The sequence below is a fragment of the Megascapheus bottae genome, chromosome 2, assembly GCF_031878675.1.
Source record: "Megascapheus bottae isolate mThoBot1 chromosome 2, mThoBot2.hap1, whole genome shotgun sequence".
NCBI lineage: Eukaryota > Metazoa > Chordata > Mammalia > Rodentia > Geomyidae > Megascapheus > Megascapheus bottae.
In genome coordinates, this window is record NC_143510.1 from 94,876,288 (window position 1) to 94,902,951 (window position 26,664).

General features: G+C 48.7%; 1 protein-coding gene across 2 annotated transcripts in view; it reads left to right on the forward strand.

Annotated features, from left to right (window-relative positions):
- Positions 1 to 26,664, forward strand: part of Tbc1d22a (TBC1 domain family member 22A) — a 266,527-nt gene that overhangs the window by 5,298 nt on the left and 234,565 nt on the right. For both annotated transcript variants that reach the window (XM_090328902.1, XM_090328903.1), the window contains exons 2-4: positions 13,257 to 13,313; positions 14,059 to 14,414; positions 18,555 to 18,731. In XM_090328902.1, the coding sequence (XP_090185028.1) occupies positions 13,257 to 13,313; positions 14,059 to 14,414; positions 18,555 to 18,731 (590 nt within the window). The remainder of the gene's footprint in view (positions 1 to 13,256; positions 13,314 to 14,058; positions 14,415 to 18,554; positions 18,732 to 26,664) is intronic.

The following is a 26,664-nucleotide window of genomic DNA, read 5'->3' on the forward strand; positions in this document are numbered from 1 at the left end:
ATCAGCCGACTGTGACTTGAGGATTGTCCTTAGTTACAAGGTGAGTCCAGTGTAACCACAAGAACTGTTAAAAGTGATTGGAGAGAGTTGATGTGAGATGAACTGGTCCACTCTTCTCTTCTTGAACATAGGATGGGGCCATGAGCCAAGGAATGTGGTGTGGCCTTTAGAAGCTAGGAACAGCCTTCTGCTGGCAGCTAGTAGGAGAATGGGAATCTTGGTTGTACTCCAAAAGCAGAATTCTACAGCTAGAATGAGTGGGAGACACATTCTCCCCTTAAGCCTCCAGGAAGGAGAGCTGCTGGCCAGCACCTAGACTTTTGCCTGGTGACGCTGTGCCATACTACCAGAGCTGTGTTCTGCGGGAGTGTGCTGGGGCTGCCTGCTAGGGAAGCACTGCCCTGGTCCTTGGTCTTTGTTCTTAACTTCTCCAGCACCGTGGCAGTACCTTGGTCATAGGCCTGGAGGGTGCTGGATAGGAAGTGAGCATGGAGGGTTCCTTCTGTGTCGTGCTGGGCCCAGGAATTAAACTGAGTTTTTGTCAGAACTTCTGAGTAGCCACCCGTGTTCTTACAGGTCTATACTTACTGTGGTTTTGAAGTGGCTCTTTACCCAGTAAGAGCCCTCCATGTTTCCATGTTCAGGGTGTCTGGCATGGATCGTTCTCTCTTGCTGTCTTTATGGAGACAGGACTGTGGAGAGCATTGTTAGTTTTGGCTATGTGTGCAATTCTTTTTCTTGCTTTTCCCCAGTGATCACTCTGCGTTCTATCTCTTGTTTGTTATTTTATCTAGGAATGTTTTGAACAATTCATTTTAGGTGAATCGTTTTACCTCTTGCCTATTTAATTGATCAGATTTGGACTTATGGGTTCTTTTGTTTTTGAGGTACTGGGTTTGCACTCAGGACCTTGTGCTTCCTGGATGGGTGTTCTACCACTGTACCCTAATCTTAGCCCTTTCGCCTTAGCTTTTGACTAGCATCTCACATTTATGCCTGGGATGGCCTGGAGGTTCCCACATGGCTGTTGGCTGACTCGGGGTTCTGTGAACTTTCATGCCGGAGCTGGCTTCATCCTGATTGTACCTGGCTCTCTTGGATTGACTTTTTTTCAGTTGGTGGTGGGGGTTGAACTCCCAGAGCTCCCAGAGCTCTTTTTCTCAAGGCTGGTGCTCTAGCACTTTAACCATAGCACCACTTCTGGTTTCTGGTGGTTAATTGTAAGAGTCTCAGGCACTTTCCCACCGAGGCCGGCTTTGAACCACAATCTTCAAATCTCATCCTCCTGAGGTATGAGCCACCAGCACCTGGCTGGGTTAATTTTTTTAAGGGCAGAGAAAGATTTATTAAGTGGCAGCTATGAGACTACAGAAAACACTGAGGTATATCTTCAGACATGTTTAGGGGACTAGACTTTCGCTTTAGATGAAAGAGGAAAACGGAAGATGCTGGGTAAGAAGGTAGGCATGTTAAAATAGCCAAGGCACGGATGTATTCAGAAGTGGCTTCAGGTGTCAGAAGTCTGTCGTCTCAGGGTGGTCAGAGGGCCCTTGTTACAATAAGAGTTCATGACACCCGATCGGTGATCTTGGGTTCAATTTCAATAAAGACAAAAACGACTTTAAAAACAAATCTCTGCCTTGGGGTTATATTTCTTTCTTTCTTGACTCACAGAGCAGTAGGCAGTTAGGGAGGGTGGGTGAGGGCTCTAACACTGCCGTCATACAAGGACTGCTTGGTACCTGGGTGTGTGCAAGTGGGTCTCTTCCCTGGAGCCAGAGTGATACCTGCTCCTTTCGCCTTCTCTGGCAGTACAGTCCTCTGTCATTCCTAGCCTACTGCCATGGGGAGTGGAGCAGGTCCAGTACAGAAGATGGATATCTGCAGTAGGGGCTTGAGCGGCCTCACACAGAATCCCTCGGGAGCAGGAATGCTGACATGAATCCAGGGACTTGTCTGCAGTCCCAGAATGGCTGCTCCCTGTTGTGGAGCTGCAGAGCAGTGGCCTGGACCTAGGACACCCTACTAGAATTGTTACTGTGTGCTTGCCTTGGGCCAGTCCTCACAACAGCCTGCTGGGGCAGCGGCCTGCTGGTCTTCAGACAAAGGAGCTGACTCTGGCACAGCCTGTAAGTGGAGGCTCTAGATTTGAACCTGGGGAGTCAGCATCCATCCTGAGTCTGTAACCAGCACAGCATGAGGCCTCTCATCCACACCACAGCCGTCTCCCTGCATGTCATGGAGAAGGCAGAGTTGTGCATGGCCAGCTAGGGCATGATCCCTCCAGGGGCAGTCAGACCTCCATGCACCTGGAGGGCTGGGGACGTGGCCTCGGGCAGGGAGAGATGGTATCTGGTGGAGTTTCTGGCTCCCTCCAGGTCCACCCTGGTATTTACTTTGCAGAGGAGAGGCAGTGGCATCAGGAGGCTCTTCCCAGTTCTGGGGTCCTGTGCTGTGGGGTGTGTGTGTGTGGTGTGTCATTTGTTCTGAGTATCCCCAGCCTTTTTGTTCCCTTTCTGAAGTGCTGTTTCTTCTTTTGGAGTGGAGGTTATTGTGGGTCATGGTGGGTGTGGAGTTGGTTGGAACAGCTGTGGCTCCTCTTCTGCAGCAAAACCCATCGGGGTCCATGGTTGGGACTGAGGAGCATAAGGCTCTGCCCCAGGACACTGCCCATTGAAGGTAGAGTGTTTCCTGGCTTCATGACCCCTGCTGGGTGTTCTGTATCCTCAGGTTCACCCTCTCAGCGGGGTGCTGAGGTCCAGCCCTGGCAGAGGGGTATCCCTCTTCTGGGGTGTGCACACATGAGACCAGGGTGGGTGTCCTGTGCCACCTTTTCCCTCCACACACATGGTGCCTATCCGAGCACAGCTGAGTGGGAATGGCTGGATTTCGTCCCTAGAGTTCCTAAAAGTACCCTGTGTCTGCCTGTCCTCTCGCATGCCTTCTTGGCACAGTAGTGTGCAGCGAGGTCAGGTGATGCTAATCCCCGCCTTCTGATGAGAGATGAGCTCTCAGCAGGATGAGGAGGGAGCTGGGTGTGGGCAGGTCATGGGTGGAGAGGCAGGGCGAGGGACGGGGAATTGGAGAGGGCAGTTCCTCAGTGTCATTGTCGGCCTTACATGGGACGTCCTGTGAGAGTGCGTGGCTCACCAGCCTCACTTGTCTTCACTGGATGTGTTTCCAAGTGGTAGGCCAGGGAGGGCTCCGATGCCCAGCCTCAGGACTGCCACAGAGATACAGGATTTCAGTGTTTCTCCCTCAGGTCTGCTGTGTTTGAACGTGGCTGGAATTTGCAGCACACACTGCACTACTTATGTTGGGAGTAGAGCTGAACCTGTCACTTGGTGTCCCCAGGCTGGTGGGAATGCTGTGATTTATTCCTAGATGGCAGCTGTTGCCTTGTGGAATGGCTCATGAGAATTATTGTTTTCCTTTAGAATTAATCCTGTGTGGGGTTAGTTTTCTTTTTCTTTTTTGGTCTTTTCTGATACTGGGGGTCACAACAAGGACATTACACTTGCTATACAAATACTTTGCTACTGAGCTATATCCCAGCCCCTGGGTTAATTTTCTGTTCAAAACCAATCATTAGAGCCATGGTAGCATTTTATGTGGCTGGCAAGTGTGCTTCACAACATATTGTGATTGTTAAGTAGCTTTGGTAGGATGAGTCATGGAAAGAAGCATAGAAGTATGTTTTTTAAATTTTTTACTTTTGTGCCAATCCTGACACCAAACTCTGGACCTGGTCCCTGGGCTTTTTTTTGCTCAAGGCTAGTGCTCTACCACAGCTCCAGTTTTAGCCTTTTTGGTACTTAGAGATCTACTGGACTTTTCTGGCTGTGCTAGCTTTGAACTGAGTCCTGAGATCTCAGCTTCCTGAATAGTTAGGATTACAGACTTGAGCCAGTAGTACCTGGCAGCATCGGACTTTTAAGAGGTGTTAGCAAGAGGCTAATTTCTGTTTGTAACAGAAATCCTACAGAAACACATCCTTTCTTTAAGATCCCTAGTCATTCAAGTATTTGTGCAGTAGAGAGAGAATTAAATGGAATAAGCATTATCGCATTGTGCACAGCGTGTTTGACCTTGGTGGCCCAGTGTGCACACAGTCTGGGACAAGCCTGGTGGCTCTGGGTATCCCATTTGGTATGGCATGTAGAGAATACTTCTACTTCTTCATTTTTTCTAAGTGTTTGTAAGAAGCACATATTGCTTGTGTCATGTGAGAGGAAGATGTGCTGTAAGAATGCTCTGTCCCAGAAGAGCTGTGACTCGTACTCCCTGGAAGTCGGGCAGTGCAGGCAGACGAGTTGTGACTGCAGTGACTTGGGAGTGGCCCCGAGGCCAGTTCCTTGGCTCCCGTGACCCATGGGACTGCTTTCTGTGGATGCGTGGGATAGGCCTTCTTGGCCCAGTCAGGCCCAGTCAGTGGGAGTGGCCAGCTCATTAGAGCAGAGGTACACATGGGTTGGGATCAAACAGTTGCATGGCAAAGGGGACCAGTTGCTGAGGAGGTGGCTGGAGAGGAGGTGGCCTTGTTTGTGGTTGCCAGTACCCTGTGGGCTCCTAGTGCTGTGTGACAGGAGACACAGGCCGGCGCCTGTGGCCACTCAGGGCAGCAGCTCGCTGGTAGCCTGACAGGACTGGGCCAGTGTTATGTGGGTGTTGGCTGAGGATAGCCCTAGAGACTCTCTACTGTGGGCGCCTTGGTGCCAATATGAGTCTCACATTATATGGTGGGGAGAGGGGACATTGGGGTTATTTATTGTTGTAATGGTGGTTTTTATACATTTCTCCAAAGCCCATTAACATCAGTTTCTTGGAAAATTCCTTCTGAACATATAAATACAGGGAGTGTCACTCTGGGTTAAACTGAACTGGTGGTAGTTTTGAAGCAATGGGCCTCAGAATCTAGACAGCTGCTCCTGAGCCCCTAGGGGCAGTGAGGGATGGTGGCCCCTGGAGATGATGCCTGTGAGCTGTTCTTCACCCATCTGAGACACAAAGAGGCCTTTGGTCATAAATATGCTGATACGGATTTTCATTTATTTATTTTTTTGATGCATAAACAGATTTTTGTTCTTCCTTGCTGGTCACTGTCTCATCTCTCTTTTCACCTGCTGAAAGTTAACCTGTCTTTTATTTATGTTATTGTTCAAATGGATTTTATTGTGTCACCTCTATTCATGTATACAATGTACCCGAGCAGCAGGTGCCTCTTATCACGCTCTCTCCTTTCTCCTCCTTCTTAAAGCACGTCGCACGCGTGTGTATATGACTTCATTTATATTTATCTCTCCCCTCTTTACCCACTCGGTTCATTCTCCTCCCTCCTGCTGATACCTACGAGTTCCAGACTGAACAGGTCTGGCTTTTTTGTTGCAGTTTGTGCCATAGCTGGTGCTTGAACTCAGGGCCTGGGTGCAGTTTTGAGCTTTCTTGCTCAGGGCTAGCACTGCAATACTTGAGCCACAGCTCCATTTTTGGCATGAATCTGTGGCTCACGCTTGTCACATGAACTTTCTTGCCTGGGCTGGCTTTGAACTGCAATCTTCAGATCGTAGCCTTCTGAGTTGCTAGGATTATAGGTGTGAGCCACTGGGACCTGGCTTCTGTCATTCTTTTTTTTTTTTTTTTTTTTTGATCTTGGGACGTGGCCTCTAGGCCTGGGAGTTATCTCAGCTCTTCAGCTCATGGACACTGCCATATCATTTGAGCCACAGTACCATTTCCCATTTTTTTGGTGCTTAATTGGAGATAAGCATCATGAACTTTTCTTCCTGGGCTTCAAACTTCTTGAGTAGCTAGGATGACAGGTGTGAGCCACTTGTACCTGGCTGATTTCTATATTTTGGCTAGTGTGAATAGTGCTGCTATAAACATTTGTTTATGAATTTATCTATATTGATTCTGGTAGCTCTAGATTATTTGTTTTTTATGACTAGTATCCCATTATGTGTATAGCTATTCTTCAATTGATAATGACATTTATGCTTCTTCTCTTTCTACATATATAAAATACATATAAAACAAATTCATATATAAATAGATAACATGCATCTACATATAATATAAATATATGAATAAATAAATACTGCTGGGGATGTGACAGCAGTACAGTACTTGCCTAGCCTACATGAGGCCTTGGCTTTGATCCCTAGCACTGTATGGAAAAAGGATTTTGTTTTGTGCATTTCTAACTTTGCTGGGGCCATCCCCTTATTGTGGGCTTTTCTAGTTGTGAATGGCTAGAAGTAGCATATGTCCCTCTGTCCCTGAACTTTTCTGTTCAAGGCTAGTGGCTCTGTCACTTGAGCCACAGCTCCTGGATTTTTTTGGTAGCTTGGTGAAGGTAAGAGTCTCACAGACTTTCCTTCCCTGGCTAGCTTTGAACTACAATTCCCAGATCTTAGACTTCTGAGTAGGATTACAGGCATGAGCCCTTGGCACTGCCTAGTGTGCAATTTTTTTTTTTTTTTTTTTTTTTTTTTGCCAGTCCTGGGCTTGAGCTCAGGGCCTGAGCACTGTCCTTGGACTTTCTCAAGGATAGAGCTCTACCACTTGAGCCTCAGCACCACTTCCGGCTTTTTTCTATATATGTGGTACCGAGGAATCGAACCCGGGTTTTCATGCATGCTAGGCAAGCACTTTAACCACTAGGCCAAACTCCCGGCCTGCAATTTTTTTTTTAAAGGATTTCGTAAGCTGAAATGAGGTTGTAGGTTGCTACTTCTTTACAAATAGCTTTAGTTTAAGTCTGTTTTGAGCCATGAAAGACCAAATAAGCATGCAATTTTAATAAGATAAAATGAGGTTCCTTCTTAGTCCAAGCTTGAACTTTGTTGAAATATTTTCTGCTCAATAAACACTGGTGCTTCACCTATGAAGAATTAATGAGTTTCCTGCATGCTGGGGGGGGAAAGCCTGCTGTCTGTGATAATGCTGAAGAAATGTGAAAATGACATGCAAATAATGTTCTGTAGGCCCTACTGCCTCCAGTTTTGAATAGAAATGTAGTGAGGGACTGAAGGGGGTTAAATGTTGGAGCACAGATAGATTGATAAGGGCCCTGAACACTGCTGGCAGGCCCCCGTGTCCATGCGCTGTTACTCAGGAGGTTCTCATGTGAAGTGCAGCTGGTTTTGTGGTGCTCAGGACCAAAGCCTGGCCTCACGTGTATAAGCACATGCTCTGTCACTGGCTGCATCGCTGCCCTACACGCGCTCCTATTTCAGTCTCCCTGATGCAGAAGCTACATTGCAGAACAATTACTTGGCTAAAACTTCCCCAGTTAGAAAGTGTTGGAGCTGTAATTAGATTCTCTAACTTGGAAACTTTCACTGATGTCAGAGAGGCCTTTGTGAAATTTAGGGAAAGGACATACCTGACTGTTGTGCTTGAACCAAATTGGGTGATACTTTTTTTTTTTTTTTAAAGCCCATGAATTCTATGGGTCAGAAGTTCAAACAGGCCGAAGAGGGGGATGTTGGTCCCTGCTCATCACCTGATGTCCTGGGTAGCACCGACAGGACTTAGGGCCAGGGCTGTGGTACCAGGCTGCTTCGCTCGCTTGTCCGTGTTTGTGTGTGTGTGGGCTGTTAACGTCATGACTGAAGATGGCAGGTGCTCCTTCTCATAGTTTGGGTTTCTTCACGTAGCATCAGCGGTTGGAAGAAAGAGTACCCTCCCAAAGACAGATCGAAGCTGTATTGACTTCCAGAAGGTCCGGTGTCCTTATTGAAATTTAGCCAGGACAGCCCACCTACTTAAATTTCACACATTTTATGTACAGTTTATACTTTTCTTCTTCTTTTGCAGTGCTGGAGTTACGAATCCGGTGCTGTGGGCTTGATAGACAGACGCTGTACATTGAGCCATTCCCCTCTTCGTGCTGATTATTTTTGAAGTAGGGTCTCCCTTCTTTCCTGAATATGTGTCTGGATCAGAATCCTCCTGTTTCAGGCTTTCCGTTGTGGCTGGGATGACAGCTGTGTGCCACCATACCCAGCTTATTTCATGAGCTTTCCTGACTGAGCCTCCTGATTTTTGCCTCAGTAGCAAGGCTTATAGGCTTAGGCACCAGGGTCTGGCGTGTGTCTTCAGATCTTGCGCATCTCTTTCCCTGGCCTGGCAGTTTCTCTCTGTTTCATTTTTTTCTGTGTTTGGGAATAAATGATTTTTTTTGTTGAGGCACAACCAAAGCTGATGTGCTTCCATGACATGTTCTGTAGATATTACTACAGAACGTTATAAGAGCAAAGTTTTTTTTTTTGCCTTTTTGCCTTTATAAGTAAATTGTCAAACTTGTAATATTTTGTATAGTATTATACTTACTTTTTTTTTTGCCAGTCCTGGGGCGTGAACTCAGGGCCTGGGTACTGTCCTTCGGCTTTTTCCTTAAGGCTGCACTCTGTCACTTGAGCCATAGCACCACTTCTGGCTTTTTTTTTTTTTTTTTTTTTTTTTTGCCAGTCCTGGGCTTGAGCTCAGGGCCCGAGCGCTGTCCTTGGACTTTCTCAAGGCTAGAGTTCTACCACTTGAGCCTCAGCACCACTTCCAGCTTTTTTCTATGTATGTGGTACCTAGGAATTAAATCCGGGTCTTCGTGCATGCTAGGCAAGCACTCTACCACTAGGCCAAACTCCCGGCCCCCACTTTTGGCTTTTTTATACGTACATGGTACTGAGGAATTGAACCCCGATCTTCGTGCATGCTAGGCCAAACTCTGGCCCCTATTATACTTACTTTTGCTTCCCAGGACCGAGAAACAGAGCTGGTATACAACAAACAATGTTACATTTTACTAGGGAATTTTAAGTTGTAAAAACAGATGTTTGATGTAACACAACAGGCATAGGAATGAATGGAAAATAGACACTGAAAAATGACCTGATGTCCTATTTTTAGTGTATTCCCCAAATTAATGGGGAAAGGAGAGATTATGTAACAAGTGGATTTGGAACAATTGATTTTAAAAGCTTCCTGGTAAACACTACAGTAAAACAAATTCCAAACAGACTGAAAGTGGGGAAAGAAGAAACCGTGGGAGTAGGAGGCTCCACGTAGTTGAGCATCTATGCTGTGTCACAGGGGTGGCCTTAGGTGGAGCCCCAGGGTGGAGCTGCTGGCAGAGGGCAGAGGAGAGATCCCAGTGCCCCTGCGTCAGTTCTGGAGCTGCTGCCAGCTTGGAGGTTTTCTGGCTTAGAGCAGCATAGGTAATACCTTAGGTGCTGGAGGCCAGAAGTGGGACGTCGTTCTCTGGGCTGAATCAAGCTGTTGACGGGGCTAGTTCCTGCTGAGGCCGCTTTCCTTGTCACTGTCTCCATGTGGTGGCACATTGCTCTGACTATTGTAGTCATGTTTCTCTCTGGACCCTTGGAGTGTAACTGGGAGCAAGTTTCCTGCCTTTTTTTTTTTTTTTTTTTTTTCTGCCTAGTCGTGGGGCTTGAATTTAGGGCCTGGGCGCTGTCTCTGAGCTCTTTGGCTCAGAGGTAATGCTCTACTGTTTAATGCCACAATTCCACTTGTAGTTTTCTCTCTTCTCTTTTCTTCTCTTCTCTTCTCTTCTCTTCTCTTCTCCCCCCCTCTCTCTTTCTCTCTCCCCCCCCCCCCTTCTCACTGTCATTGTGCTTTCTCAAGGCTAGAGCTCTACCACTTGAGCCACAATACCATTTCTGGCTTTTCCTGTGTGTATGGTGCTGAGGAATCATCTTTCTGCATGCCAGGCAAGCACTCTACCACTAGGCCAAACTCCTGGCCCCACTCTAGTGTTCTGGTGGTTAATTGGAGATAAGAGTCTCATGGACTTTCTTGCCTAGGCTGGCTTTGAACTGTGATCTTTAGATCTCAGCCTCTTGAGTAGCTTGGATTATAAGCATGAGCCACCAGTACCTAGCAAGTTTTCTTCTCTTAAGTACTGTATTTAGAATAGCCAACCTAGATTACCCAGAGTAATCTGCCATCTGAATATTCTTGATTTTTAATTTCTTTATTGCCATTATAAAGGTGATATGCAGAGGGGTTATAATTATGTAAGTTAGGTAATGAGTACATTTCTTCTTGAACAGTGTTACTCCTTCCCTTACTCTCTCCCAGTTTTCCCTTCCATAAGGCTAATATTTACAACCATATCTGCAAAATCTCTTTTGTGATTTAAGGTGACACATTGATATGTTCTGGACACTGGGGCGTGGGTCTCTTTGGTGGACTGCTGTTTTGCTGACTACACCACCGAAATGGTCCAGAAGAGATTCTCTTTGCAAAGAAATGTTTCTAATCAGTAAGAGGCTGAGCACATGGACAAAAGTTACAGATGGAGCCTGGTGCCAGTGGCTCACACCTATAATCCTAGCTTCTTAGGAGGCTCAGATCTGAGGATCGCTGTTCAAAGCTGGCCCATGTAAGAAAGTCTGTGAGACTCTTATTTCCAGTTAACCACCAGAAAACTGGAAGTGGTAGAGCATTAGCTTTGAGCAAAAGTGCTCAAAGACAGCGTATGGGCCTTGAGTTCAAGCCCCATGACTGACTGATGGGCAACAAATAAAAAGTTATGAATGGTTTTCAGAGGGAAGAGGTTCAGATAAACAGCATTATAATAGTGGTTCAGTCTCATAAGTGGGAGGACACACAGTCAATATTGTGACCACTTTTCTACTGTCAAGTTAGCAGTGACTGGGGGGCCGCCGGGTCTGCTGGTGGGTTAGGAATGACGCAGTGTGCTTGAGCAGGGTTGACCAGAGCTTCTTGATCTGTGCATTCCACGTGCAGAAGTTTGTCCTTAGGAGGTTATCAGAGATGTGCACAAGTGTTTGTCTCTGTAGGTTTTTTTGCTATCGTAATAACCACAGACAATTCTAGATAACTTAAATGTTTCACAGTCACTGTTGGTTAAACTCATTATGTTGTGTCCTTGTGGTGGTATGGTATAAAATTGGAGTTGACATTATCCAGGGAGGTGATTCATGCCCAAGATGAAGGAACTAGTATTTACTGCAGTACTGGAATTGGAACTTAGGGCTTGATATTTGCCATGGCCCCACCCTGATTCCTATGGTTTAAAAACTTTAAAATCTGAAGTTGGGGCTGGTGGCCCAGCAATTGGGAGGATCACAGTTCCAGGTTAGCTCTGGCAAAAAGGTTGGGAGACCCCCTCTACATCAGTATGTGGTTACAGTGGTGTGTGCTTGTCATCCTAGCTGTGTGGGAGGCTGGGGTTGGAAGGATTGTGGTCCTAGGTCTGTCTGGGCAAGAGAGTTCCAGGGCTCCTCTCAGTGGTGAGTGCCTAGCATCCAGCCACAAGGGAAGCGCAGAAAGGGATTGAGGTCTAGGTATGGCTGGGCAAAAAGTGAGAGTTTAGCTCAGAAACCACCACTGTGAAAAAGGGCTGGCGGTGTGGCCCCGTGGTACGGCATTCATCCAGGGAAGCCCTGAGTTCAAACTCCACTACCACCAGAGTTGTATTGAAACAGCAACTTTTTAACTTTAAACCATTACAGATTTTCAAGGAGTTGCAGATAAACATGTAGGGAGGTCAGGGTACTTTTTTTTTTTTTCTTTTATTTTGCTTGTCCTGGGCTTGAGCTCAGGGCCTGAGCACTGTGCTTGGACTTTCTCAAAGCTAGAGCTCTACCACTTGAGCCTCAGCACCACTTCCAGCTTTTTTCTAGGTATGTGGTACCAAGGAATCGAATGCTAGGCAAGCACTCTACCACTAGGCCACACTCCTGGCCCCCACTTTCAAGTTTTTTATGCTGTATTCATTTTCTTTGTATATCAGACCGGTCATTAGATGATGAAGCTGCAGAATGACATAGCACGATGGGGACATGGTCATGGTATATTGCTGGTAGAGGAGATAGGGTTTCCTTTAAAACCTGAAGACGTTCTCTGCTTTCTCCGTAGATGGCTAGGCCTCACCCATGCTTGCCTTTGATTTGCCTCCTCCAAGGGCCACCTCAGAACACCTCAGAACATCACAGCAGTTCTCCCTGCCTGTGTGCTGCTCCAGTTAGTGTGTCAAAAAGCAGGGGCTGGTTTAGTGCATGTTCCTGGCAGTGAGGGAGATGGTGAGCTCAGACTGTTCTAGTGTTCTGGCTGGGGAGGGCAGGAGAAGTGAAGGGCTGAGGCTGGAGGTTAGCATTTCTTTTTCTTTTTCTTTTCTTTTCTTTTTTTTTTTTTTTTGGCCGTTGGTCCTGCGACTTGAACCCTGGGCCTGGGTGTTGTCCCTGAGCTCTTCAACTCAAGGCTACTGCCCCCCTTGAGCCATAGTGCCACTTCTGGTTTTCTGGTGATTAACCGGAGATAAGGGTCTCAAGGACTTTTTAGTCCCTGGGCTGGCTTTGAACCACAATCCTCAGATCTCAGCTTCCTAGGTAGCTAGGGTTATAGGTGTGAGCCGCCGTGCCCGGCTCCAGCCTTGTAACCAAGCTGATTTTAATGCTTAACGTGTATTTGTATGGTACTGGGCCTAAGGTTATATGGTACTGCCATTTGAGCCACAGTGCTACTTCTGGCTTTTTCTTTGATGTGGTACTGAGGAATTGAACCCAGAGCTTCGTGCCTGCACTCTTAGGCAAGCATCCTACCACTGGGCCATAGCCTCCATTTTTTTTTTCCTCCCTGGCTTGGTCATGTTCCAAGGCCATCCTGGCTACAGGGGACAGCCATGGATAAAGACTCCATTAGTGGAGTCTGCCTCTTGGGCTATTTGTTTCTTTCACTTTACCAGATGAGCAGTGATCAATGTAGCAGTTCGAGTAAATCCATTAAGTCATCACATAGGTTTTACTTATCTTCTTTGGGCAGTTCTACAGCTAGTCTTTGGACAGAGTGGGACCTGATGAGAATTCCCAGCTGGGCATTTGCTGGTGGCTTCCGCTGTCTGTGAGATGCTTCTGGGGCAGGGCTCCCTGAGGCCCATTGCCCTGGGTTGGTGCTGGAGGGTCTGTACAGGGAGGCGCCTGCAGGCTGCGGCTCCTGCAAGGGCCTGCTTTCTGGAAGGTCCTGAATGCCTTGCCTGTGTCTCGGGTGCAGGCCTGTATGGCACTATTCATCCCTCCTCACCTCAGCTGCCCTCAGGACCCTGGCTGGCTGGCGGGGTGCGGGTGGGATGGCGGCAGCAGAGGGAAGGCTGCCTTCCCTGGTGGAGGAGGGGGACATGTCGTGAGTTGCTGGCTCTTTTTTTGATTCAGTGGTATGATCTTGGGGAAGCAGAAGAAAAATGATTTTGTTTTCCCTTCCTTTTCCCCCACCAGCATCCAGCATGTGTATGGAGCCCAGCACCCCCCTTTTGATCCACTGTTACATGGCACGTAAGTGACCTTTCCCCTCCCCAGCAGGGAGGTGGTCCCTCACTCAGTCCACCCTTCCAGCTGGCTGCTTTGTGTGGGACACTGCTGTCCTGCAGTGGGCAGGGGGTATGCAGGCCGCTGCCCAGTGTGGGGTGAGGTGGTGAGGTGGTGGTTGGTATCCTGTGGGAGAGTGGCTGCCTGCTGCTCTTTAGCTGGCTGGTGGCCCCGATCTAGGCTGTTTTTCGTGGCTCATGTGACTCCCTGCCTTGCTGTTGTCCTCTGTGCCCCAAGTCCTGACTCTTCCACCACAGCAGGCCAGAGCAGAGGGTGTAGAGCTGAGCTCTGGTCTGACATGTGCCTTGTGTGGGCACATGTGTGGGCATGCTTGAGGCAGTCTCCTCTAAATGTGCTGTTTCACACCTGTACGTCCAAGGCCATGGCCTCGGCACAGTCCCACGCCCTGCACTCTGCAGCTGTGCTGTCGGAGATTGGCTGAGATGCCGGGAGGGAGGCCATGTTTGTGGTTCCTGGCACTATTGCCCTGCCAGCTCTAGCTGTGCCGGGGGCAGAAGCTGTTAGCCTGACCTTCCCTGAGATGCCATCACTTAGTCTTGAGCTTTTTCCGTTCTTTTTTTGTGTTTGCTTTCCCCTCACCCTCCTCTGGCCTGAAGCATCTTGTTACCTGGGATTCTGTCCTGGCTGATTTATGTGGTGTGAATATTCTTCAGCCTCCGGGCTGCCCAGTGAAGATGCCTTTGCTTTGCAGCTTGCTCAAGTCCACACCCAAGGTGCCCACCACCCCGGTGAAGGCCAAAAGGGTCAGCACCTTCCAGGAGTTCGAGAGCAACACGAGCGATGCCTGGGACGCCGGGGAGGACGACGACGAGCTCTTGGCCATGGCGGCCGAGAGCCTGAACACGGAGGTGGTCATGGAGACAGCCCACCGTGTCCTGCGCAATCACAGTCAGCGGCAGGGCCAGCCTGCTCCGCCAGAGCCGCTGGTACATGAGCAGGAGCCAAAGCCCGTGGCAGGGCCCCCTGCGGCTGAGCTGCCAGCAGCCCCAGGTGGTGACCTTCGGCTGGTGAAGTCTGTCAGCGAGAGCCACACACCCTGTCCTGCAGGTAGGTGGGGAGCACTGAGGAGGTGGCCTGCACCCCGTCCCCCCCAAGGGCCGGCATGCTCTCTCTCTTCCTACAGGCCGGCATGTGCCCATTGTGGGAGATAAGGAGCCTCTTGGCTCTTGTTTGCCACAGGACTCCCACCCACGAAAACCCCAAGGGCCCTCTTCTACCTGGCATGACTCTCCTAGGCTGAGGGCAGCCTGCACTTTCCCTTGGGGTCCCAATGTGCTTTCTTGCTCCTCTAAGCACAGTGCATCTCCCTCCAAATGGCTCTGGGTGGGCCGAAAGGAGGGCACAGTGCAAGGAAGGCACCGGGATCATGGGGCTTGGGGAGCACTGTCTCCGGCGAAGATTCCGCAGGCTCGCCCCTCTCCAGGGTCGTCCTGGGTTAGCACCCGCTCACCACAGTTACAGGCAAGCAAGTTGGCATTTGCCTACTAGCAGATGCATGTCTTGGCTTTATACTAGGCTACATTTCAAAAATATCATCTAGGAACTGATGAATTTCTAAAAAGTGTTGCAAGTCTCAGGTGAGAGTGCTACGAATCATTATATTGGTCATTTGGACGTGGAAGTGGAAAACCCGTTTGGAATTTTTTTAGCTGTCTGAACGTTCTAGGGTCTACTTCCTGCCTCCTGATCAGACACCTCCAGCCACAGCACTATCCTGGCGTTGTCAGGATCCTCAACTCCATTTCTCATGTTGATGTATCGCATGCAGTGGTACAAATTGTTCAGCCCTTAGGGGCCTGAGTGGAGCTTCCGTGACACCCCCACTTGTGGGGATGGTCCCGAGGATCCTAGATGCAGGGGCTAGGGGTGGGGGTTCTGACCAGAGCTGCATCCAGCCAGGTGGGAGAGCCATGGTTTGTCCCTGTGGAATGTCTGCTCCTGTAAGCCCAAAGTGTGTTGTGCTGGAGGTAGCTGGTGACATGAGAAGAAACCCATGACTTGGTCCTTCTACCTGCCTACGGCCAGCCTCTTTCTCCTGTTTTCTTTGGGGCAAGCCTTTTTGAGTACTTCAGTATAATAGTAGCAATGACAATAATGTTAATAATGGCGTGTCGTGTTCATTTACTGTCTGGCAGGTACTTCAGCGAGCCCCCTCAGTGGTAAACCCATTAAACTTAATAGTGACTCCTTAAAATCAGTAAACTTCTTCTTTCTCAGGTGAGACATCACTAAGGCCCTGAGCTGCTCACCCGGTGGTGGAGCTGGGGTTCAAACTCGGGGCACCCTGTTCTCAGGGACTGTAGGTAGAGGCCTCAGCAGATAAGCACATGAGTGGACAAGTGTCCAGAGGCCTCTGGGGGCCTGGTCTCCATTCTGTCTTGTTGAGGTGGCTCAGGGAGAAGGGAAAGCTGGTGAAGGCTGCGCAGAGGAGTTCTGTCTGGTGGACATGCCACTCTGTGCTTCTGGGTTCCTTTTCTTTTTTGGTTATTATAAAGGTGATATACAGAGGGATTAGAGTTATATAAATCAGGTATTCTCTATTCCTTTCAGCATCTGTTGCCTCTCCCTTGAGGCATGTCACCTGGGGAACTGACCTCACGCTGCAGGTGCCTTTGGGCTACCCATAGGCCTTAGCCTTGGCCACCATCCTGGGTGGATGGTGAGCTGAGAGTGCAGTGCAGTGCAGGGCAGTGCGTGGTCATAGCTGGCCTGCCCCATGTCTCTTCTTTACTTTTGGCCTGTCATGACTCTCCCACCCCCCATTTTTTTTTTTTTTTTTTTTTTTTTTTTTTTGTAGGTTGTGGGGCTTGAACTTAGTGTCTGGGCCCTGTCCCTGAGCTTTTTGTTCAAGGGTAATGCTCTATCACTTTGAGTGACAGCTCCATTTTTGGTTTTCTGGTGGCTAATTATAAGGTAGGACTCTCATGAGCTTTCCTGAGATTTCTGCATTATATTTCAGATTTCAGCCTCGTGAGTAGCTAGGGGTACAGATGGGAGCCACCAGCACCAGACTCAAAACTTTCTGAATAGATTTTTTTTTTTTTTTGCCAGTCCTGGGCTTGGGCTCAGGGCCTGAGCACTGTCCTTGGGTTTTTCCTCAAGGCTAGAGCTCTACCACTTGAGCCACAGCACCACTTCTGGCTTTTTTTTTCTATGTATGTGGTACTGAGGAATTGAACCCTGGGTCTTTGTGTATGCTAGGTAATCACTCTACCACTAGGCCAAATTCCCAGCCCTGTGAAGAGATATTTTGAATTTTTTTTTTTTTTTGCCAGTCCTGGGTCTTGAATTTAGGGCCTGGACACTGACCTTGGACTTTCTCAAGGCTAGAGCTCTACCACTAGAGCCTCAGCACCATTTCTGGCTTTTTTCTATGTATGTGGTACTGAGGAATTGAACCCGGGTCTTCATGCATGCTAGGCAAGCACTCTACCACTAGGCCAAACTCCCGGCCCCTTGAATGGAGCTGGCAGTAGGTTCATCCTGGAGATCTGCTGCACTTTGTTTATTTGGTGATGTCTTTGGTGGAGAAGGGCTCTGGGGCTCGCCGCATGGGCAGTGGGCTTGACGCTTGACCCTGCCTTGATGCTAACAGCTGTGGTCAGGTTTCGTGTGGCAGGTGGTGGGCCTGTCTTCCTCTGTGAACATCCCTGGGCCTTCATTCAGGGTCACAGGAGACCTGGTCAGAGTTATGGGTCCACAGTTGATGTTGCTGTTGCTGTACTATTAGATTCTATCCGTTCCATTTTGGAGTAGGCACCAAGTGCTGGGAGAAAAATGGGTCTCTGGTGTGGGCGGGGGTCATACTTAATGGAGTTCTCACTGTTTCTTGCTTATTTTTTATTATCTTTAAGTAGCTGTACAAAGAAGTTGCCATTTCACAAAGCAGTTTATGGGTGCAGTGCATCTTGATCAGCATCCCCTGCTTGGAGCTTTCTCACTCAGCCCTGCTGGCTGGCCCCTCCCTTACTGGTAAATTCTGTTCCTACAGTCTGAACACATGCAGCTGAGCACCTGTAGTTCTGGGGCATGGTGTGGCTGCCTCTCCTGCGGAGTGTCTTTCCTGGGGGGCAGGTGCAGCCCCAGCCCCAGCTCTGACACGGGGACTGAGGAACCTGGTCTCTTGCCCCACCCTACCCCTTGTGCTCCCATCCCTGCTTGTGGGCCCCCTCTGAGCTGAGGCCTGGGAGGAGGTGTTCTCTGGATGCTGCCTGGTGAGAAGGTGAGAGGAATCTGTGCCTCCCTTGGAAAGCTTTTCTGGAAATGTAACTGGGCCAGATTCTGCCCGGGTGACCTTGCCGCTGGGTGGCCAGGGGGTGGCTTTGTGAAGGCTTCCCGTGCACACTGTCAGGAGTGGGGTAGCCTGGAAGGGGGGTGGGAGTGGGCATCTGGAGTCTGGGGCAGGCGGGAGTGGGGCTGTCTTCCCTAGCTGGTGTGCAGCTACCTGAGGGGCGTATCGTGATGCTTGTGACTCTATGGCATTTTTCTGAGTTGATTGTGTATTCTCCTCTTATTTTCATTGTTTTCAAGTGTGAGATTTCTAGGTGGGATTTAGAGCTGGGGGTGGGGCCTGCAGAGCCTCTTGCACACTGGCCTTGGTAATGCTGTATTGCGTGACCCAAGGCCTTTTTGTCCCAGCCTATCTTTATGGATAGATGAGACCCGTGATTTCACCTCCCTGCCCGGTCTCCGTGGGTCAGGGGGGCTTTTGTATGCAGAACAGGGTCCTTTCCCGGGGGTCTTCAGGTGACTAGCCTCCTCTGCTCTTGGTTCTGAGCTCCTGGAGGGCACAGGGGCAGTGAAGAGGGACCCTTCCCATGTCCTAGTGGCCTGCTCCTGTCCATGGTTCCTTGGTGAGGTCACCCTTTTCCAGGGACTCAGCCCAGGCCTGGCTGCTCAGCAGGTGGCCTGCTCTGTCACCTGGAATGGCCTGATCTGCATGCACTCCAGGCCCGTGGGATGTCTCACCATTGGCACTCCTGAGGGAGCTGGTGTGGCTTCTTCTAGCACTCACAGTTTTCTTGACTGTGGCAAGGCAGGCTGGCTTCACCGGTGTCAGTCAACTGATGTCCTAGCTGCTGTGTGATGGGAGGGAGCCAGGCCTGGAGTGCTCACCCGAGAGCACTAGGGGAGGAAGGGAGCAGAGGCACATGTTTACCTTGACCCCTCTTTTCTCACTCCCCGCAGGAAGTGCCAGCGACGCTGTCCCCCTGCAGCGGTCCCAGTCTCTGCCACACTCTGCCACTGTTGGCCTGGGTGGCACCGCTGACGTCAGCACCCTTGGCAGCTCAGCTCGGAGTAACAGAGAAGCCTCCCGGCTGGACAAGTTCAAGCAGTTGCTTGCCGGCCCCAACACAGACCTCGGTGAGTCCCTACGTGTTGGAAACTGAGAACAGTTGTTTCTGGTGGTTTGAAAAGGAGCCCTTGTGTGCTGTCGTGCAGTGTACTGCCTCCCCCCAGTTGCCTTGGAGAAATCGACATCCGTATTTCCATGCCAGTGTCCAACGGCACTGTTGATTGTATAGTTTCCTCTCGTGCATTTCCCAAGTGTTGTCAGTACTTTACCCCTCGTTACCTCAACACACGTTTCCTACTGCTATCCTGAAAGCCTGTTGAGACTGGCCACGTGGCCATCCTCTGTTGATGCCATTGACTTCGCCAGACACTGGAACTTTTGGAAGATTGGGGCGGGGATTGATCATGAACGCACTGTTAGCCAGGGACAAATGTGTGACTAGACAGTAATGGGCAGGGCTAGAATGGCAGGTACTCAGGGAGCCTGAAGAGCTGGAGATGCAATGCCCAACTTGGCCAGGAGGTGGCGAGTCGGGCACATGGCTGGGCTACAGGGAACTAGCGCCAGATCCAGGTGTTTCTGGAAGAGATTCTCAGGCAGAGATGTAGTCAGAGTAGGACAGGGGTCAGAAGGCTGTGGCTGAAGCTGCCTTGAAAAGTCATCACAGTTCCTACGGCTCAGCTCCAGGTTTCATGATGGGGCTTTTCTTGTTAATTTTCATCTTCTTTTTGAACCATTGACATACAGTATGTTACATACTGTAACATGTATGTCACACACTGTAACATGTATGTCACACAAAGGATGTGCAATGAAAATGAACCCCTTACCCTGCCTCCTCACTTTCTAAGTGTTTTCTTCTGGAGGGAGCCTGTGACTGTATTGTCTTGAGTGATATATTGGATGGAGTTTGATACTTAGAGAAAAGTTATATAGTCTAGGTGACTCTTAGATATTCTTTGCAGTGTCTGTCAGTTGCTTAGTTTTGCCCCATCATTTTCTGCTTATGCATTTGTGTGTATGTGTGAGTGTGTGTGTTTCCTGTGCATGAGAATCGGTGGAGATACTTTGTGTCTCCACTTCAAAGAGCTCCATGTATACTTCTGAAGAGCAAAGACATTCTCTCAGTTATAGTCTTAGTACATACAGTCAAAATATAGAAATACAGCATTAATATGCTACTCTTCGAACAGTATCTTTTCTTTTTTCTTTTTTTTTTTTTTGCCAGTCCTGGTGCTCAGGGCCTGAGCACTGTCCTTGGGCTTTCTCAAGGCTAGAGCTCTACCACTTAAGCCTCAGCACCACTTCCAGCTTTTCCTATGTATTTTACTGAGGAATTGAACCTGGATCTTTGTGCATGCTAGGCAAGCACTCTACTACTAGGCCAAACTCCTGGCCCCTGAATAGTATCTTGTTAGAATCCATATCCACATTTTGTCACCTATCCCAAGAATATGCTTCATATCTTTGTCCTCGTCCACAATTCAGAATGGGGTTGTGCCTTTTATTTGGTTTTTCTGTGTCTGTGGTGTCTACTAATTTGGGACGGTAGCGCAGCCTCCTGTGTCTTGGATCTCGTCAGCAGTTTTTTACAGGCTGTCTGTCAGTGTCAGTGTTGTGTCCTGACAAGGTCTGGCAAGGGTGAATGGTCTGTAGTGCTGTTGGCCTGTTCTGGCCTGATGGTGTCAGCGTTTATCACATGGTGTTCATGCTGTCACATCTATCCAGTGAAACACTACTTTTCCCCTGGTGACTTAGCTGCAATTTGTAGAGAGGCTCTGGAGCATAAATTACACATTTTCTGGCTCCACGTGGATGGCAGTTTTGTTCTGCATCTCACTTTTACACGTACCCGTGTGTTTTCATAGCAGTTCACAGAGCTCGCCTCCTGTCCTGTGGATGCCCGTGGGTCACTTCACACGCCCTCCACTGGTAGGCAGGTGTATTTCTGATTCTCTGTTATTACAGACAACTGAGAACTTTTCTTGGGTATCTGAACCCTGGTGATTGCATTTGCAGGGGCGCCTCTCCATGGGAGTGGGGAGAGAGCCACCCTGAAGTTTTGGCTTAAGGACTGGGAGGCTGCAAGTCACAGCTACACAGACAGGAAGGAAAAGTGGGTTGTGTAAGGGAGTATGTGGTTTGAGGTGGACTAAACCCTTCCTTCTGGCATGCAGTGGACTCCCCTGCTGCTGTCTGGATACTGGTGAGGAAGGTGGGGTGGTAGACTCACCTGGTACCTGGGAGAGTAGATTTCTATGTTGGGCTTCCAGGTGGAGAACTTGAGCGAGTTTGGTGTTTTGAAAACTTGTGCCTCAGTGACATTGTTCATCCGCAAGACTTGATGTCAGCAGGATCGAGCTTGTGATTGAATAATATAAAATGCCTGCGTGAGTGCTTAGCATACTGCAGACCCAATGTGTACTTTCATTATCATTATTGCTTTTATTTCCATTTGCCTTCTCCTCTAACTTTTTTCGGTTTTTGTTTATTTTTGTTTTCTGAAATGGTCTATGTATTTTTTTATTAAAGAATTTATTAATGTTGATTTTTACATCATATTTTAAATGACAAGTTTAGCAAACAAGTGTTCAAGGAGGGAATCTCTATTTACAATCACTGGGACTTAGTATTTAGAACTTAAATCACAATTAGGCTAAGGGTTTGTATGTCATAGAAACATTAATTTATGAAATAAAACATTATGTCTATAGAGTCATAGGTTTTTATGTCTATATAGTTATGTTTGTATTTCCATTACCATGCCCATAGCTTTGGGTATGCAGTTATTGAGTCCTCGCTCTTGTACTCTTTGGATTTAATAGCCACATATTAAGGATACCATGCACCTTTTGTTCCTTAGGTCTTGACTTGTCTCACTCAACATGATTCGCTCTAGATTCATCCACTTCCCTGTGAATGCCATTATTTCATCTTGTCTGTTGGCTATGTAGAATTCCATTGTGTATATATACCACATTTTCTGTATCCATTCATCTGCAGTAGGGCATCTGGATTGTTTCCATCGCCTGGCTATTGTGAATAGTGCAGAGATGAACATAGCTGAGCAGGTGTCCTTATCATATCTTGGGTTATGATGTTCAGGGCAGATGCCCAGAAGTGGTATGGCAGGATCGTAGGGAAGGTCTATTTTCAGTTCTTTAAGAAACCTCCACACTGCCTTCCAGAGTGGTTGAACTAGTCTACATTCCCACCAGCAGTGTAGTAGGGTTCCTTTTTCTCCACATCCCCACCAGCAACTGTCATTGTCTGAGTTCAAAATCTTGGCCATTCTTGTTGGGGTAAGGTGGTATCTTAGGGTTGTTTTTATTTGCATTTCCTTTATGACCATAGATGATGAACATTTTCTCATATGCTTTTCTGCCATTTTAATCTCTTCTTCTGGTAAGTCTCTCTTTAGTTCCCTTGCCCATTTAGTGAATGGTTTATTGGGTTTGGGGGGGATTAGTTTCTTGAGTTCCCTGTAGATACAGGATATTAAGCATTTGTCAGATGTATTGTTGGTTAATATCTTTGCCCAGTTGGTTGGCTGTCTCTCTACTTTTGCGACTATGTTTTTATCTGTACAGAAACTTTTTATTTTTAGGTAGTCCCATTTATTGAGTCTCTCTCCGATCTGTTGTGACCCTGGGATTCTGTTCAGGAATCTTTTGCCTGTGCCTATGAGTTCCAGTGTCTCTCCTACTTTATCATGTAGCAGTTTCACTGTTTCCCGTCTGACGTTGAGGTCTTTGATCCACTTTGAGTTAATGCTTGTGCATGGCGAAAGGCTAGGGTCAATTTTTAGTTTTCTGCATGTGGCTGCCCAGTTTTGCCAGCACCAATAATTGAATAGGCTGTGTTTGTTCCACTGTATATCTTTGGCTCCTTTGTCAAATACAAGTTGCCTAAAGGTATGTGGTTCTATTTCTGGGTCTTCTGTTCCACTCACTATGTATTTTTTCAAGGCTGGCCTTGAAATCATGATCATCTGATCTTAGCCTCCTACATTCTGGGATTGCAAGTGTGTGCCACCATTCCCTGATAACTTGGTTTTTATAATGCTGCTTATTATAGTGTGGTTCCTATAGTGATCAATGCTAAGTGAATCCTGGTTGTGTTTAGTGGTTCCTGATTGCAGGCCAGTAGCAGAAAGTGTCTGATGGAAACAGACTCATCTGATGGGAGTGATGTTCTGCTCAGGCTTCCAGTGCCAGTGTTCTGGTGGATTCGTCCTTGGAGCTGTATGTGGAAGTAAGGCCACACTTCCACGTAGGGCTTTCTGGGCTTGTAAACGAGGTACGGGCATGTGTGCCAGGCTGCACGGCCAGCATGCAAAAGTCACATCTTCTTGGTAGATTGGTGGAATCATGGATGATTTTCCTTCTTCAGAATTCTATTTAAATCTCAAATCTGAAGCCAGAAAGTTAGGGCCAGAGGTTCCAAAGATAAACAATTACTGGGTTTTTATTTAGTGGCAAAAGAAAACATAGCCAGTAAATTGCTCATTTTCCTAAAGCGTAAAGGTAGCTCTGTGGACAGCAGAATACATTATCTTCACATTCGTAAAACCCTAAGTGGCAAATATTTGCCAGTGTTGGAGAAGCAAATTGCTAATGTGCAGAGTGCCCACAGAAATGAGTCTACCTGCTAAATATCATCGTCCAGCAGAGTGCTGCTTTCTTTGTTTAGCTTATGCTCTGTTAGGAGCTCAGGGATGAAAGTAGCAAATAGAACTTAACAGCTCATTCCCCTCTTAGCGTTGACTCAATATTTACTCATACAGAGACAGCCTGCTTTGAGGAAATGGCACTTGGAGGCATGTGTTCATCACGTGTGCCTGGTGAATGGGAGGGCCATTTGGCACCATGCATACCACACATTTTCCTGTGGCTGTCCTGTGGCCGAGGGGTCTGGGATGGCCGGCTGTGAAGCCCGGCTCTGGCACTTGGCAGCCTCGGGCCCTGTCCGCTGTGGAGGAGAATGCAGACCCGCCTTGCAGGGCCACGGTGGGGAGGGAACTTATGTCAAGTTCACTCATTGTGTGTGCATTGAACACCTGCTGTTCAGGCATTAGGAAGGAGCACAGGCTGGGTTCCGACGGAGGTGGAATTCTATCATGAGGAGATAGACTGACAGACACACAGGTACACTGCTAGTACTACAGGAGCCGTCGACAGGCATTGGTGCCATGTGCTGGCGGCTTACACCCGTAATCCTAGCAGGAAGCTGAGCTCTGAGGATCACCCATGAGGTATCTATCTCCAGTTAAACAGCAAAAAGCCAGAAGTGGAGGTATGACTCAGATGGTAGAGAGACAGCCTTGAGTGAACAAACCAAGTGAGAACTCAAGGCCCCGAGGTCAAGTACTGGAATAAAAAACCAAAACAAAACAGAAACAGAAAAGGAAGTTGGTGCCTGGGAGAGGGCCAAGTCTGGATGCTGTTTCCGAGTAGGTACCCGCAAAGCCCCCTTGGAGGGCATTCTGAGGAGAGGGACCAGGGTGCCATGGGCTGCAGGCCTAGAGCTTGTGGTACTGCTGAAGGTCCTGGCCTGATGGGGATGGGGAGTGGGGAGAGGTCAGGGTGGCAGGAAGACCTGCTTCTGCTTTCGGCATAGAGGATGTCTGGGGTTTGGGAACCCAGAGGAGTGAAGCTCAGAAGGAAGCAGGTGTTCCCAAAGACTTCTTGCAGGGAGCTGCAGTGACCTTGGGCAGGTCCTGTCTTCCTGGGCAGCTGCCTGGGTATGGAGGCTGCATGGGGAAGGGAAGGGAGCAGGGCGGTAGCTGAGTCTAGGGGTGAGGGGGCAGTTCTTCCAGGCAGTGTTCAGTGGGGTGTTTTGGCGAATAATTGGATAGCCCTGTGGAATAGAGAAGCTTCATCCTAGTTTATAACCTGAGGACCACATGTTAGGGAAACAGCTGCTGAACACAGAAATTAGAGCATGGCCAAGAAATGTGTCTACCTGCCACGGAATTGAGATCATGAACCAGAGCATGTGATCCCAGTTGCTGCCGTTTGCTCTCTGGTAGTCACCTCCTCCTCCACCCCCAGCAGCCCCTGTGTGCTCCCTGCCCCCTGCCACTTGTTTCCTGTGGAGGAAGTAGAGTCTAAGGTTTGGTATGTGGTGGTTTTGGCGGCCTTGACATGAACTGGGTTGGGTGAAAGCTGGGCTGCTGGGCTAGGATCCTAGATGAGGTCTCCCTTTTTTCTGGTTAGTACACACACTGGGCATTGTTAGTGCTTTTCAGGGCCCCCTCCCCTGTGGGACCCTGGCTTCTGGTCCCTGTGCAAAGGGTGTGCTGTAGGCCCCAGGGATGACTACTCACACGTGCTGCTGCCAGCCAGTGTGCCCATGCCTCCCTCTAGTGGACAGACTTGGGCATTGCAGTCTGTGCCATGTACGGCGCAGGGTGCTGCTGTGAGCTCCATACATCGGGTTGCTGTGTGAGTGTGTGCTTGTGTGTGCCTGTTTGTGCTGTGTGTTCACTGAAAGGTGTGTTCGTGTGTGCTCATGTGTGCCTGTTTGTGCTCAGTGTGCTCCCTGAAAGGTGGACATAGGCTCTGAAGAGATGACTGAGAAAGAGAGGAAGTACTAGCTAATCCAGCTCTGGAATCTCATCTGGGAAAGGCCTAACGAAGCAAGGCCTTTGTGAGTTACTGGATTGTAAAGACCCCAGTGCATAGGATACAGACCTCTGTATAGTCTTTGTGGAAGCACCTATTCCACCATTCTTTGTGCACTCATTGCCTAAGTCACAGTCAGTGGCTGGCCTAAGGATGAGATGTGTTCTCTTTCTCTTCCTCAGCCCTCCCTCCACCAGCCTCCTATCCCCTGCCCCCTACTCCTCCCTCTTCCTTGCTGCACCCTTCCCCTGCTCCTGCACCTCTACATGGTGGGCTGGCTGCCTCTTTCCCATGGTTCTCTGTTTCTGACCTACTGGCTTAGTTGGGCCTGCGTGCATCCCACTTCTGATCAGGATGTGGACTACTTTGAGTTCCGGCGTCTGAGCCTGCTGTGGCCATTCTGTTTCAGTCCTTGCTTCCTCTTGTCAGCTCAGTAGGTGGGTGTGGATGCCTCGTTTCTCTCTTGATCTCTGGGGAACACCAGCACAGCTCGCCCGGGGCCTCTGCACCCTCTTCCCACAGCCATGGATTTCTGCATGCCTCATTTCCTCCAGGTCTCTGTGCAGATGCCACCTCTTGATCAGGCTGTCCTGGCGGGGCTGTGAACAACAGGCCTCCTTTCTGCTTTCTTTCCAGAGCACCCCTCAGCATCTCCCGTGCCATGTGGCACTTGCCCGTTCCACATGTCGATGCTCCAGGTTCACCCTGCAGGGCACGTGGGGCAGGCAAGTGCTACATGGCCATGCTGGCGTGCAGACTGTGGGCTCTTAGGAGTCTGACTGTGGACTTTCCTCATGTCAGTGGTCCTCTGCCTTCCCTGCCCCCCCCCCCCACCTCCGCCAGTGCCTCTACAGGGCAGGACCTGTGTGCGCCCCCTCTCCCCCCACCCCCGCCATGCCGAGTGAGACTGCTGTGTCTCTGCTATTTTCTCACTGTTGGGTTTCTGCAATATTATTAATGGGATTACTTTTGAGAGTTAGAGAAACTGAAAAGATTATAAATGCAGTAGACTAGAAATTGGTTACCCACTGTATCTGTTACAGAGTGTGCTTTCTCTTTTCATCTCACTTACTCTGTGTTAACCGCATTTGCAAGTCCAAGCAGTTCCTCTCATGGCTCATTTTGTGCTGTTGGGCTTTGGGGAAGAGCTGTGCTAGCTCAGGCAAACACATGATCAGTCATCATATGATCAGTACCTTTTTTTTTTTCTGTGTGTGTGTGTGGGGGCATTTTTCATTGCTAGGTGTGGTGTTTGGACAGCATGTAATGTCACTGGTTTGTTGACAGTATTTCATTTAATACAGTTGAGTGTATCATTGGTTTAATAGGATTCTTCCAAGGCCCTTTCAGAGAGCTTGTTACTCTTGAGTGATGA